Source organism: Scyliorhinus canicula, chromosome 18, assembly GCF_902713615.1.
Source record: "Scyliorhinus canicula chromosome 18, sScyCan1.1, whole genome shotgun sequence".
Lineage (NCBI taxonomy): Eukaryota > Metazoa > Chordata > Chondrichthyes > Carcharhiniformes > Scyliorhinidae > Scyliorhinus > Scyliorhinus canicula.
This window is the reverse complement of record NC_052163.1, coordinates 9,226,640-9,241,599: the sequence shown is the minus strand read 5'-3', so window position 1 is coordinate 9,241,599 and position 14,960 is coordinate 9,226,640. Positions and strand designations below refer to the sequence as shown.

Sequence of the window (14,960 nt, the reverse complement as noted above, 5' to 3'; positions counted from 1 at the left end):
CCTGAGAGAAAAATCCATGAGACCATGGCTTTCAAGATGTGTAATGCATGTCTGTATTGCGGAATTCCTTAATATATAAATAATTGTCACTGATCTAAATAACTTTTAATAGTAAACAATATTTGAAAGATTTCAGTAATAATCAGCAGTTTTTAAAAAAATCTTTGGTGTCACTTGTAGATTCATTGCATACCAACACAGCTGAAGATCTCATGAGACAGCATTCAAGAATTCACCCGTGGAATGAACATCAGGACTTTGTCAATACAGGGAGTCCGTCATATCCTCACCAATTACAACAGCTCACTCATCCATCCCAGCAACAAGTCAGGTATTCACAACATGCTGTCAAAGGGCAGTGGAAGCACGGCAATAATCCTGAAGAGGAAAATGGACCGACGTATCAAAGGTACTGTCTTAACTGCAATGCATCAAGGCTTTTGGAGGTTTTTGTACTGTTGAACCATATTAGAGATAGTGTTAGAGTTGCAGAAGCCACCTGTTGACAGAATCTCTAGGGAGAGGCTTACCATCGCCTTGCAATGAAGTGTATCACAGAGAAAACGTGGTCGGTTAGCTCAGTGGGTTGGACAGCTGACGCGAGATGCAGAGCAATGCCGACAGCACGGGTTCAATTCCCATACCGGCTGAGGTTATTCATGAAGGCACCGCCTTCTCGACCTTGACCCTCGCCTGAGGTTACCCTCAGATTGAATCATCACCAGTCAACTCTCAAAGGGGAGAGCAGCCTATAGTCCTCTGGGACAGCGGTGACATTTACATTCTCGTAGAAGGACATACCCATGTTAAATTGAAAATAAAACACAAAGCCAACAGCTTGTTGTAAGAGAGCTGGGTGCTTTGATTTGGGATGGTTGTTTCTTTCTTTTTTGCAGTTCCAAAATTTAGGCACCGGTCTAGCCTCAGCTTCACATTGGTTTCATTGAACAATAGAAGTGAGATGAAGATTTCTGCTCCTCACCTTGGAAATGCACATCTGCAGATCAGTCACATTACACATTGGTGCATTCCTCAGGGGAGGAACTTCATACGCCTATTGTATTTAAAATCAACTTCCAACTATTTTTTATTGCTGACTTTTTCAGTCCCACCACTGATTACTATGCAGCAGTCACTGCTGGAAATGCTTGTGGGTGGATGTCGGGTGAAGATTGTAAGAAATAAACTGAAGTGATTTTAAAAGCATGTCGGTTAACAGTAAAGTAAAACTGTATCAAGATCATTTGTATTTTTTCCTGCAGATTCCCAGGGTTATTAAGAGAGACAACACCTCCAGATCAGGCTGAAAATAAAGAACTGAATGAGATGCCCTTGCAGTCCCGATTGTTACAATACAGACAGATTCAGACCCGAAACCCTCCTGTACATCTTCCTACAGCTAACGTAAATCACAATAGCCAGTATCCCAATTTGAATGACAGTAATTCTTCCCTTGAACCCATCAACAACTCTGGTTTTCAGCAGCTGCCTCAGCAACCAATGTACAATCCCGCTTACCCAGTACCTTCAGGACACACATCACCACCTTCTTCAAAGTATCTGCAGCCCGAGGGCTCATGGACGCTTCCTGGTATGCAACAGAACCACCTGCTGGGGCAAAATATACCATATGGCATTTCACAGTTGCCTCACAGAGCAGAACCACATCCCATAATGTCTCTACAGCACCAACACAACAGTAGAGAGGACTCATTTCACCCAATCCCTTCTCGAACAGTATCTGTTTCTTCGCTTCACAGCATAGAAAAGGTAAGGATCATTTTGTAATTGCACATAATCAGATTTTCATTGATACAAATATTTGCCTTTCCCAACTCTCTCTCCATTCGTAAGTCTGCAAAAGAGCATCATTCATGTAATGTATTTGCGACTGATCCTTAAGTATAAGTGTTCATTTTACTATCTCGGGATGATTTTCACAAGCCGGTTGTGAAGTTTCTTCACCTTTTCGCAGACCTCATGTTTGGGGAAATCGTGTCTGAAAGTTTGGGGAAATCATGTATTTGAAAGTTGTGTATATTTTTAACATTTTGTCACCTCTCGCCTATGTGGTTTGAAAAGGAAGCAGATAAGGCTCTTCACTGTTATATTCATGGCAGCTGGGCCTTCAGTGGTAATTGAGCCCTTCCAAACATTTCATTTTTTAAATAAATTTAGAGTACCCAATTATTTTTTTCCAATTAAGGGGCAATTTAGCGTGGCCAATCCACCTAACCTTCAGATATTTGGGTTGTGGGAGATAGACACTGGGAGAATGTGCAAACGCCACACAGACAGTGACCCGGGGCCGGGATCGAACCCAGGTCCTCGGAGCCGTAGGCAGCAGTGCTAACCACTGCGCCCCCATCCAAGCATTTCATGTGCATTTCTAATCGTCCATGTGGATAATCAAGGATTCTGGTTCTCTTGTAACTATCCTTTTAGACTCAACTAAGGGTACCCACTTTGTACTAGTGACAGCTACAATTGATATTGAGGCCATTTTGAGATAATTTGAGTGTCAATAGTATTTCTATATTTCACGTCTAACATGTTCTCCAAAGTATAAACAAAACTGGCAATAACTTTCAAGTAGTAATTCCTTCCAAACCGAATACTTCTACCACCTTGAAGGACAAGAGCAGCAGATATCGTTGTTCCTTCATTGACGCTGGGTCACAATCCTGGAACTCTCTTCCTAAGAGCACTATGGGCGTACCTACACTACATGGACTTCCGTAGTACAAAAGGGCAGCTCACCACTACCTTCTCAAGGGCAGTTATGGATGGGCAACAAATGCTGACCTAGCCATGACTCTTTCTCCTCCTCTCCCTCCATCCACACTCCGTGAAAGAATTTTTAAAAATTAGTGAAAAAACCTTGTCCCCAATGCGAGTAAATGTACTTCTCGTGTACATATTTACTAAACAAATATCTAGCACCATTAAGGCACTAAAGCACCGTTAAATATCAAAAAGCACTTGCAAACATTACACATTTTGCCAACAAACGAACAAAGATGGTTTTAGCACATGCTGCCTGTATTGAAATCAAATGCCTAATGATGGTGTGTCTGTAATTCATGCATTTATTTACGGATTGGAAACAATTGGATTCTCAATTAACCATTGTGGCGAGTGAGCAAAATGACAATGGGTGCTTTTGATAGAATTCAGTTTATTTTCTCACCCCGCGCCATTCCTTTTCCTTTTCATAGAACATAGAACAGTACAGCACAGAACAGGCCCTTCGGCCCTCAATGTTGTGCCGAGCAATGATCACCCTACTTAAACCCACGTAACCCGTATACCCGTAACCCAACAATCCCCCCATTAACCTTACACTACGGGCAATTTAGCATGGCCAATCCACCTAACCCGCACATCTTTGGACTGTGGGAGGAAACCGGAGCACCCGGAGGATTATAGCCAGACCATAATTTTTCCTTGTAATAAATCTTTGTTATTTAAGTGGAGTAATCTGGGGCCTTAATGACTTAAACTAGAAAATCAATATTTTACCCATTTGAACCAATAATTTTTAGATTAGCTAAATGAATGCAGCTATTTCAATCCTTCAAATGTCTTTTACGTATGAAAGCTCCCTTTCAAAATAAACCTGTGATTGTGCCACAGAGTTGTCCAATTCTCAGGCATTACAAATTGGACAAAGTTCCCAGGGAGTGGGAAGTTGCACAATGCTATCTAGGTCATTCACTTTAGCATTGGGATTCAACAAATTATTTGAGCAAACAATTTAAGTAAATGCCAATAGCAGTATTTATGGGCATGAAAAGCATGACAGACTGTTGTGGCTATGATCCACCGTCCTCTAGTTTAACCTGTAGATATGACATTGCACAGCCGTCTGAAGTGTTTGATGCTCCTTATCACTTGCACTTTGTAGCAGATAATAACTCGGTTGCTATACTACAACCGTGACATCAGAATCACTTGTCTATTTTCTTTACTTGCAATACTGTATCAAACCTCATCAGGTTTATATTAGTGAGGCCTGAATATCCAAGGTGTATGCAGGTAGTTTATGCAGATAAATAACGTTTATGCTTCCCAATCACTTAAAGGAAAATACTGTGTATTCTGGAAACACTCAGCCAGCCCTGATGAAATCATCAGCTTGAAACATTAACTCCTGTTAGTTACTGTCTCATAGATGCTGCCTGACTTGAGTTTTTCCAGCACTTCTGTTTTTCCCAACACTTCAGCTAAGAATAATTTGTTGTGGGCAATGCAAGGCAACAGTTTATTCTTCATACAGTTGGCAATTTTTAGTCAAGGTGGAGGAAAAAGCTGGAAATACTCAGCAAGTCGGGGAGCATCTATGGAGAGAGAAATTAGAATTCTTGTTTCAAGTCAAATATGGCGCTCTGAAGGAGAGTAGAAATATATTGGTTTTTAGGCTGTTGAAAACGAGAGTAGGAAGAACAAAAGAGAAAGACTGCAAGAGGATGGAAGCCATACGAGATCAAATGACAAAAATGTCCTCGAACAAAAGTCAACGGGAGTGATAATGGTTGTAAAGAAACAAAGCATTTGTCCAGAGTCTGTGTGGATGGCAGAGTAATGAACAACTCTATCTGAAAGCAAAAACATGAAAAACAAGTTACAGGCTGACATGGCAAAAAAGCAGAATCAAAATGGAGCTCAGAGTTCATGATCTAAAATTGTTGAAGTCAATGTTGAGTCCAGAGACTGCAAGCTATCTAATTGGCAGGTGAGGTGCTGTTCCTCGAGCTTGCTTTGTGTTTCAATGGAACGCTGCAGCATGCTGAGGTCAGAAATGTGAGCGGAGAGCAAGGTGGGCAATTAAAATGGCAATTCAGTATGAAGAAGAATCACATTTAACTCCACGCATAACTCTCTCTCTATAGATGCTGCAAGATCTGCTGAATATTCCCATCACTTTCTGTTTTTATTATAGTTCTATAAGTGTTGATTCTCTTAAAGTTGTTCTTTTTCCAGAATGTCACCCTTTATATTTGAGTCTAGATGAAGAAGAAATGGCCAGGCTGGTGTCATAACCAACCCGAGTCCTCATCCGCCATGAGCACGTGTGCAGTTTTTGGCAATAGCCAGTGGATAGTGATCAGGAACCCGAGCTGTGTTTTTTCTTTGCTTTTCCTTTTAGTCCAGGCATGCTGAGTATGTAAATCAGTTCACACTGGCAGAACTTTTATCAGCAAAGGATGCACAAAGGTTATGATTGTTTCAGGTCAGTCATCTCAGTTCAAGGACATTGTTCCAGGAGTTCCTCAGGGTAATGTTGAAGGCCAAAACCCCTTTGGCTACTACATCAAAGTCCTTCCCTCCAGCAAAAGGTCAGAGTAGGACAGGCTTGGGCTGATAAGTGGCAAGTAACATGCTCGCCACACAAGTGCCAGGCAATAACTATGTCTAACCATCTCCGCTTGACATTCCATGGCATTACTATTGCTGAATCCCCACTGTCAATATCCTGGGGGTTAACCTTTGACCAGACGTTGAACTGGCACAGCCATATAAATACTGTGGCTACAAGAGCAGTAAGAGGCATGGAATTCTTCGGCGTGTAACTCACCTCCTGACTCCTCAAAGTCTGTCAACCATCTACAAGCCAGGGGAGTAATGGAATACTTTACACTTCCCTGGGTGCGTGCACCTCCAACAACACGCAAGAAACTTGACATCATCCAGGTCAAAGTAGCCTGCTTGATTGGCGTGCCAACCACCACCACTGCAAAGCGGCTGTGTACTGTCAAGAAGGTTTACTGCAGCATCTCAACAAGGCTCCTTCGATAGCACCTTCCAAACCCCTGACCTCGACCACCTAGAATGACAATGGCAGCAGATGCACGGGAACACTACAACCTGCCAAGTTCTCCTTCAAGCCACACACCAACCTGACTTGGAACTATAATCACCACACCTACACCACCGGGACTACAGCAGTTCAAGAACGTGGTTCATCAACACCTTCTCGAGGGCAATAAATGCTACCTAGCCAACATCCTGTGAAAGTTTTAACATTAAAAGAATCAGTAGACGATCTCTTTTTCACTCCAATCCCAAGAATGAAGAGGGAATGTTGATCCCATTGGCTAATCTCTGCCAGGTTTAGTATTGGCCACTCGTGTAAGAAATGTTCCATTTCCATGTGAGCAAAGAGTTTCTACTCTGCACTGATTCCTTGTTTTTTTCTCTCTATCCCTGGGTGACAGTGGAAATATTGCACCAACCACAAAGCTCCCTCAATCAATTCTCAGAATAAGAGGTAGGCCATTTAGGAACAAAGGTGAGGAGGAATTTCTTCACCCAAAAGGTGCTGAATATTTGGAATTTTGTACTACAGAGGGCTGTGGAGGCTGATTCATTGAGTATGATTTCTAGATACTAATGGCTCCCAGAGATTCGGCGATAAGCAGGAAGATGATGATGAGGTTAAAGAGCAACCAAATCTAGTTAAATGGCGGAGCAGACAAAATTACCTACTCCTCCTCTGTTCTAGTAAAGTATGCATTTTTCTTTTCGACTTTGAAGATCACAAACATTGTGTTTGAAAAAGTTACAATAAAGAGATGTAATTCCAGAATGGCCTATATTTGCTTCACAATTTATTATCCAATCTTGGTTGGTGAATTCGATGAGATTTGCACATGGAGTGTTCTAATCCCAGCACTTCTGAATCTGGATTGGGTTATTGCAGTGCACAGTCATTACTGCCAACAATACCTTCCATGATTAAAACACTTTCATTTCTGTGTATGCTCTGGCAGAACACCAATCAGCAGGAGGCTGGCATGTTAAACAATCCAGCAGCATTGGGAGCTGTAATACAAGGAGCCAACGCTTATGCTTTGTCTGGAATGTTTCGATGAATTGTGCCAACACTGATGTTTCATTATGGAATTCAGTGATTTGCACAAATGCCAATGATTATTCGAGAATGGTGCACTGATTTCAACATTGGATTGAAAACTAAAGTATATTATGACTGTTGAAGTAACAGTAGGACGTGGTGTATCTGTCTTGGAATCCTCGTTGATTTTGGTATGTTAGGTCTTTGTTCCAAATGCTGGTTGAGCAGGAAGAGAAATTCAGGTCCCAGAATTGCACTGCAGGAATCCACAGTTTCTTACTCGTGCTGTTTAACACCAAGATTGCTTGTTAATCCTGACTTTCATGTTCTGCAAAAAGCATAATCGTAAATTCTGAATATTTTTTCTGCACTGTTTAAACCCGATGAAGCAGGTCTAGAATTAGAAAACGAGAAACATCTGTTGTTAAAGAGTAAGAGATTATTTTGAGGGCCATGGGAAAAAGAACTTGTGGGTTAATATGGATTATTGGGACTAGACTTGAGGGTTATCTATATGGTGGTGATATCGTGAACTGAAATTAGCATCAATCCAGAAGCCTGCCCGAGCATCTCAATTTTGAGTGTGTCTCAATTGATAGCTTTGGCAAAACCGTGTGACATAGTGTAACTGCGCTTCCAAAGGGTATTGTTAAAGCTCCAGGCAAAAACATAAACCTGTGGGACTCCAGCTAAACACTTGGAATTAAAAAGAATTAGACTGAAGGGTAGAAAGCAAGTACTTGCTCGAGGAGTTATATCAAGTTGGGGGGAGGTACAGAGCGGGGTAACTGAGGAATTGGTGTTGGCTTCACAGTTATTTCAAATTTGCATCAGTGGCTTCAATTCGGAAGCACAATGTGCAGTAGCCAGATTTGAGATGCCAAACTTGGCAGTGCAGTCAAATTGGCGGAGGCAATTCCGAAATTGCAGAATGAAATGGATAAAATATTAAGTGGGGACAGACAAAATGTCATGCAGACAAGTTTAAAATACTGCATGTGAAGAAAAAAAATAAGCAACTTGCGTATCTGATAAATGACAATAAATGAAGTCAGAAAAACCTAGAAGTCTAGTAATTGCCATCTTGCATGTCCAGCCAGACCAGCAATTGAGGCCTATGAATTGATGACTTTTTATTCATGGGTTATGGCAGTCACTGGCAGCAGCAGCATTTATTGCTCATCCCAGTTGTCCTTGTGTAAATGGTGATGAGCCATCTTCCTGAACTGCTGCAGTCCATGTAATGTAGGTAGACCCACAGTGCTGTGCTGGAGGAAGTTGGAGGATTTTGACCAGGCGACGGCAAACGAACAGTTTTTCCAAGTCAGCATGGTGTGAGTCTCGGAGGGAGACTTGCTGGTGATACTGTTCTGATGCGCTTGCTGCCCTTGACCTTCTGGGCTGTAAATCGCAGGTTTGGAACATGTGTTGAAGGAGTCTTGGCAAGCTGCTGCAGTGAATCCTGTAGATAGTACACACTGTTGCCACTGTGGGTGATGAAGAGAGTGACTGTTTTAGGTGGTGGATGGGGTGCTGATCAAGCAGGCTGCCTGGTCGTGGAAGGTGTTGCACTTCCTGAGCATTAATAGAGTAGCACTTATCCAGGCAAGTGGCGAATGTTCCATGACACTCCTGACTTGTGCCTTGTAGAAGGTGGGGAGGCCTTGGGGAGTCAGTGCCGGATTCCAAGCCTCTGACTTGCTGTTTTAGTTGCAGTTTGTGTGGCTGTTCTAGATAATGTTTTGGCCAATGGTGACCCTGGCCCACCGCGCGCGCACAATTGGTCAAATCAATGGACGTTGAAGTTATTTCCGTGCCCTTGTTACCATCAATGCTTCTTACAAATAGTTTTCAGCATGCAGGAGTATTGGGTCATCAGTTGATGGAGGAGGGTAGACGGTAATCAGCCAGAGTTTCCTGACCCATGCTTGACCTGATCCAACTTGAGATCTGGAGTTGATGTTGAGGACTCCTAGGAAACACTCTACTGACTTTATACCACTGTGCCACCACCTCTAATGGGTGCCATCTCTGATGGGAATGTCCTGTTCATATGACAGGGACAGCAATGGAGTCTGAGAAGTTACCTAATAGGTATGATTCCAGGAGCATTCTTGACAGGCTGTTAACTGAAGTTCTCTGTGGAAAGCTCTTCCAACTTCGCCTTGAGTCAACCGAGTTTAATCTTTTTTTTTAAAATTTAGAGTGCCCAATTAATTGTTTCCAATTAAGGGGCAATTTAATGTGTCCAATCCACCTAGCCTGCACATCTTTGGATTATGGGGGCGAAACCCACGCAGACACAGGGAGAATGTGCAAACTCCACACGGACAGTGACCCAGAGCCGGGATCGAACCTGGGACTTTGGTGCCGTGAGGCAGCAGTGCAACCGATTTTATTCTCAATAGGTACAACTGAGTGACTTGCTTGCCGATTTCAATTGAGAGGCAACCATATTGCTGAGAATTTGAAGTCACATTCGGCCAGGCTGGATAAGAGCCGTCCCTAAAATAATTAGAGGATAAGATGTTTCTGATACTGTCGCCACTAATGCTGGCTTTTCAATCCCGTTCGTTCGGGCTTACTTCAAGACCTGACCCCAGGAGCGCCCAAGGAAGGAACAGACCATGGGACTCAGCCCAATCTGCTTCGGGAAGCCCCAGGACCCCCGAAATGGCGGAGACCCTGCGCAAGGACCCGAACGCACTGCAAGGTATTCCTGTGCCCGCAGAACGCCGGGACCCATCCGGATCGCAAACATGCCACCCTCGCAACCCCTCTACCTCAACCAGCGCCCTGGACCCCGCCAGACGCAACCACCTACCTTCCACAAGGTCAGACTTCTTCCATCAGATCCCAGGACCATCCAGCCGCAGTCGCCGACGGAAGAAGCGAGGGAAAAGCGGCGGTCTGCAGGTTAGACTGAAGCAACACGGTTTCAAGACTCCTCTCCCCGGCATACTCCTGGCAAACGTCCAAGCGATTGAAAACAAGCTGGATGAACTTAACGCCAGACTTACCTCTCGGAAAGAAGTCAGAGTCTGCTGTGTTCTCTGTTTCACAGAGACATGGCTCACCCCCGCCTCACGGACTGTGCCACACAACCTGAAAGCTTCTCAATTCACCGGGCGGACCGCATCGCGTCATCAGGCAAAGCGAAGGGTGGAAGGATTTGCCTCCTCATCAACTCCTCCTGGTGCTTGGACGTGGCGGCACTGGCGACCTACTGCTCCCCAGACCTGGAATACCTGACCGTGAAGTGCCGCCCATACTATCTTCCACGTGAGTTCACTTCTGCCATTATCACAACGGTCTACATCCCACCTCAGGCAGAAGTGAAGAAGGCTCTGGACGAATTGTACACAGTTATAAACAACTACAAAACAGAACACCCGGAAGCATTGTTCCTCATGGCCGGAGACTTCAACAAGGCCAACCTCAAAAGTGTACTGCCAAAGTTCCACCAGCACATCTCCTGTCTCACCAGGGGCGACAACACTCTTGACCACTGCTACTCCAAAATCAAGGGCACCTACCATTCCATCCCCCAACCTTACTTTGGGAAATCAGACCATAAGACGGTGCTCCTTCTCCCGGCATACAAGCAGAAACTCAAGCGGGAGAATCCAGCTACGAAGGTCGTGCAGTGCTGGTCTGAGGAAACAGAAGAACTTTTATGTGACTGCTTAGAGACAGTGGACTGGTCCATATTTAAGAACTCGGCAACCAACTTAAATGAGTATGCCACCACCGTCACAGACTTCATCAGCAAATGTGTGGACGACCGTTCCCCAACTGGAAACCATGGCTCAATCGCGAGATTGACTCCCTACTGTAGGACAAGTCTGAGGCATTCGAGTCAAGTGACCCTGTCCGATTCAATAAATCCACGTACGACCTCCGTAAAGCCATCCGAGGTGCCAAGAAAGACTATCAAACGAAGCTGGAGTCACAGACAGACTCTCGGAGTTGTGGCAAGGACTAAACATAACGGGCTACAAAGCGAAGCCGAGCAGTATCTCTGGCAGCAGTGCACCCCTCCCGGTTGAACTCTATGCATTTTATGCTCGGTTCGAGCAGGAAGCCAAAAAGGTGCTGTCGAGTGCCCCAGCAGCCCATAACTCACCCATACCCACCATCACAGCTTCCGAAGTCAGATTAGCATTCCTGAAAGTGAACCATCGGAAGGCGCCGGGCCCGGACGGGATCCCTGGTCGTGCAGTCAGAGCCTGCGTGGACCAGCTGGCAGAGGTGTTCACGGACATCTTTAATCTGTCCCTTCTCCACTCCGAGGTCCCCTCCTGCTTCAAGAAGACCACCATAATGCCAGTGCCAAAAAAGAACCAGGCAACATGCCTCAATGACTACCGTCCGGTGGCCCTGACTTCAGTCGTAATGAAGTGGTTCGAGAGGTTGATCATGAAGCGCTTCATCTCCATGCTACCAGATCCACTGCAATTCGCATACCGCCGCAACTGGTCCACAGCAGATGCAATTTCCCTGGCCCTGCACTTATCCCTGGAGCATCTCGAAAACAAGGACTCCGACATCAGACTTCTATTTATTGTTTGTTTTTGATGCTGTGGTTGCTGAGACTTTGATACTCACTGGGTCAAAATACTCCATTTACACCTCCCGCTGCCTGGGGAAAGCAGGCAGCATAATCAAAGATCCCTCTCACCCGGCTTACTCACTCTTCCAACTTCTTCCATCGGGCAGGAGATACACAAGTCTGAGAACACGCACAAACAGACTCAAAAACAACTTCTTCCCCACTGTCACCAGACCCCTAAATGACCCTCTTATGGACTGACCTCATTAACACTACACCCCTGTATGCTTCATTCAATGCGGTGCTTATGTAGTTACATTGTGTACCTTGTGTTGCCCTATTATGTATTTTCTTTTATTCCCTTTACTTCCCATGTACTGAATGATCTGTTGAGCTGCTCGCAGAAAAATACTTTTCACTGTACCTCGGTACACGTGACAATAAACAAATCCAATCCAGTCCATTTTTATTGAACCGCATTTAAATTCCTTAGCTGCCATACATCTAAATTCACTTCTCCAGTTTAGTTGTCCAGACCTGGGGCAGCGCGGTGGCGGAGTGGTTAGCACTGCTGCCTCACGGCACCGAGGACCTGGGTTCAATCCCGGCCCCGGGTCACAATCTGTGCGGAGTTTGCGCATTTTCCCCATGTCTGCGTGGGTATCGCCCCCACAACCCAAAGATGTGCAGGGTAGGTAGATTGGCCACGCTAAATTGCCCCTTGATTGGAAAGAAAAAATTGGGTTTCTATAAAAAAAAAATGAATTGTTGTCCAGACCTCTGGATTACTCAGGCCTCTAATTCTAGCATCCGCAGTAATTAACTTTTATCCAGTGGATTACTAGTTCAGTAACCTAACCAGTATACTATCGCACATCACCAAAACAGTGAACTGCGAGCCTGAGAGAGGAATAACCAATTGTGCGGTGCTTTGGTCAAACTACCTTGACCACTGCCTTAAGCCCTGGCCACTCAGGCACTTGAGGCATAATTGAACTGCGATACCTGGGCAGAAACAAATCAGCAGGTTGGTTCCTAATATTGGAGATCTGAGTCATGAGCAAAGACTGAAGAAAATTTGGCGTTTTCAAACTGGGAAGGAACCATTCGAGAGGCTGTTTAGCACAGGGCTAAATCGCTGGCTTTTAAAGCAGGCCAGCAGCATTGTTCAGTTCCCGTACACAGCCTCCCCGAACAGGCGCCGGAATGTGGCGACTAGGGGCTTTTCACAGTAACTTCATTTGAAGCCTACTTGTGACAATAAGCGATTTTCATTTCATTTTTTCATTTCATCTTCTAACGGTGCATAAAATAGTTATGGGAATCAAAAGTAAATTTGAAGTATTGCTTCAAATTAAATCACAAGATTAGGCTAAGGGTTGTTAGTAAGAGGTAAATTTAAGAATGATGCTACGAAATTTTTATTGCACCACGTGTGGAATAGATTTCCAAGAAGAGTACAGGAAGAGAAAATCTTGGAATGGAAAGAAAATTGGATTCTGAAAGAATTTTCTGGTTAAATAAATTAAAATAAACCAATGATGTTAATAATTTATAAGATCTAATGGTATAACATCTTTCCAATCATCGGTCAAGGCCTAATTTGAGCGATGGCACCAACATTGCAGCACACCACTGAAAAATCCATCTAGATTACGTGCTCCAGTTATGACTGGAGCTTGAATGCACAACTTTAACACAAACCAAGTTGACACTAAAGAAAGCAAGTCAACTAGTTATTCAAAGCACCAGTGACAGTGTCATTTATAAAATCTATATTTTGGTCATCTCTTTTCAGATGTTGGATTGGTGTCATGCTGAGCAATCTATATGTTATCAATCCAAATAATTACCCAATCGTACTCTACAAAGGAATTTTAATTTCCATTAGTTCCTGCTTTAACCGTTGCATCTTCAGTGCCTCCTAATTAAAACAAATGTTTTCATTAAATATAATTGATCTGTGATTGCAACAGTGGTTTTTATCACCCGGGGGCACAAATTCAAATGAATAAGACCCTTCAGTCCATTTGTTCGCATCCTTCCAGAAAGCTCTCCCTGCTGTCTTCCCTGTACAACATTTAGCGGCCTTGGGGGCTGGTTTAGCACAGTTGGCTAAACAGCTGGCTTGTAATGCAGAACCATGCCAGCAGTGCGGGTTCAATTCCCGTACTGGCCTCCCCGAACAGGCGCCGGAATATGGCGACTGGGGGCTTTTTACAGTAACTTCATTGAAGCCTACTTGTGACAATAAGTGATCATTATTATTATTATTTTAAGATCCTGGTGTCCTAGTATCTACCACTCTTCCTGACAACTTGTTCCAGCTGGTTCACTCTGGGTAGAAAGCAATAACTACTGATCCTGTGCTCAGCTTCCATTCACAATCCAGACAGCACTTGTCCTAATGCTTTGGCATAACTGAAAGTGAAACACCAGATAATCAAAGGTGTAGTAAGAGGCATGAGCCACCATGAATGGTTTGCCAGGAAAGGAATTGGTCATCAGTGCCTGACTGTCTCGAGCGTTTGTCCCTTGATGACACCATGTGCCTCATGATCGAGTGTTGCCAGCAACTTGACTCAAAAGAACATTCTGTTTCTATGGCTCCTCTTGTCATGCATCCTGTGATGATCTATGTAAATGTTATAATGAACCTTCCTCCTCCATATAGTGCTTCCTCTCATCTTTGTCATGTGTGAGAGAAGTTGAGTCAGTGCCCCTTCATTCTGGAATTCTGGCTGGGCTCTCAAAGGCCCCTCAGTGTTAAAAGAAGTACCAGGACAGTGTAAGTAATGATTGATGATTGTGTCCATTTGCAAGCAAATGACAGGGACTGCTGGAGTTGCAAGAGGGTCAAATGTGCAGATTTGCATGTAAATACTCTGTACAAGCAGCTTTCCTACTCCCTGCCACCCCTTCAGAACAGTAAAGTATTTTCTGAAGAAGCTATGTTTTAATATTATGACCCTTAAAACACTGCTTTTCATTTACAAGTCATTTCTTCATTTACTTTGCTATTCTCCCAAAAGAAATCCTTGAACAATAATTGGTATGAATGGTTTGGAAATTGAAAAAAAGTCCCAATGTGAATTGATGTAGCCGTGAGCACTGTGATTGAAGGAAAGTGACACTCCATCAATGATGCTGCTACACAACTGGGAATTTCAGATAGTGATTGGCAATTGACACTCGACCAAAATGAATGGGGATTGATTGGAAAGAATTGCCATTGAAGAAGAAATATGCTTTGTGACAAGCAATTAGAGGGATGGCTTCCCTATCTCAATACGCAGAGAGGCACGGACCAGGAAAGTTGATTGACCGCAGGCAACCTGTACAAATGGCCTCAATGGTATTGGGGCTGGAGGGTGCAGTAAACAAATTCTGCTCCTGTTTGTTGACCGCTGCTATTAAAAAGTGTGGGTGGTGGATGAGGTTTGTTTTTGATGCTGTGGTTGCTGAGACTATTGATACTCACTGGGTCAAATGGGCACTTGATGCCAGCAGTTGCCAACACCGGAAGGCTATCCCTATGAATATGTTTTCAGG

The 14,960-nt window shown here is 44.0% G+C and overlaps 1 protein-coding gene across 10 annotated transcripts in view; it reads left to right on the top strand.

The window, feature by feature from the left end:
* Positions 1-14,960, top strand: part of helz (helicase with zinc finger) — a 259,376-nt gene that overhangs the window by 215,627 nt on the left and 28,789 nt on the right. For all 10 annotated transcript variants that reach the window (XM_038777996.1, XM_038777990.1, XM_038777999.1 and 7 more), the window contains 2 exons: positions 181-409; positions 1,263-1,770. In XM_038777996.1, coding sequence (XP_038633924.1) covers positions 181-409; positions 1,263-1,770 — 737 coding nt within the window. The remainder of the gene's footprint in view (positions 1-180; positions 410-1,262; positions 1,771-14,960) is intronic.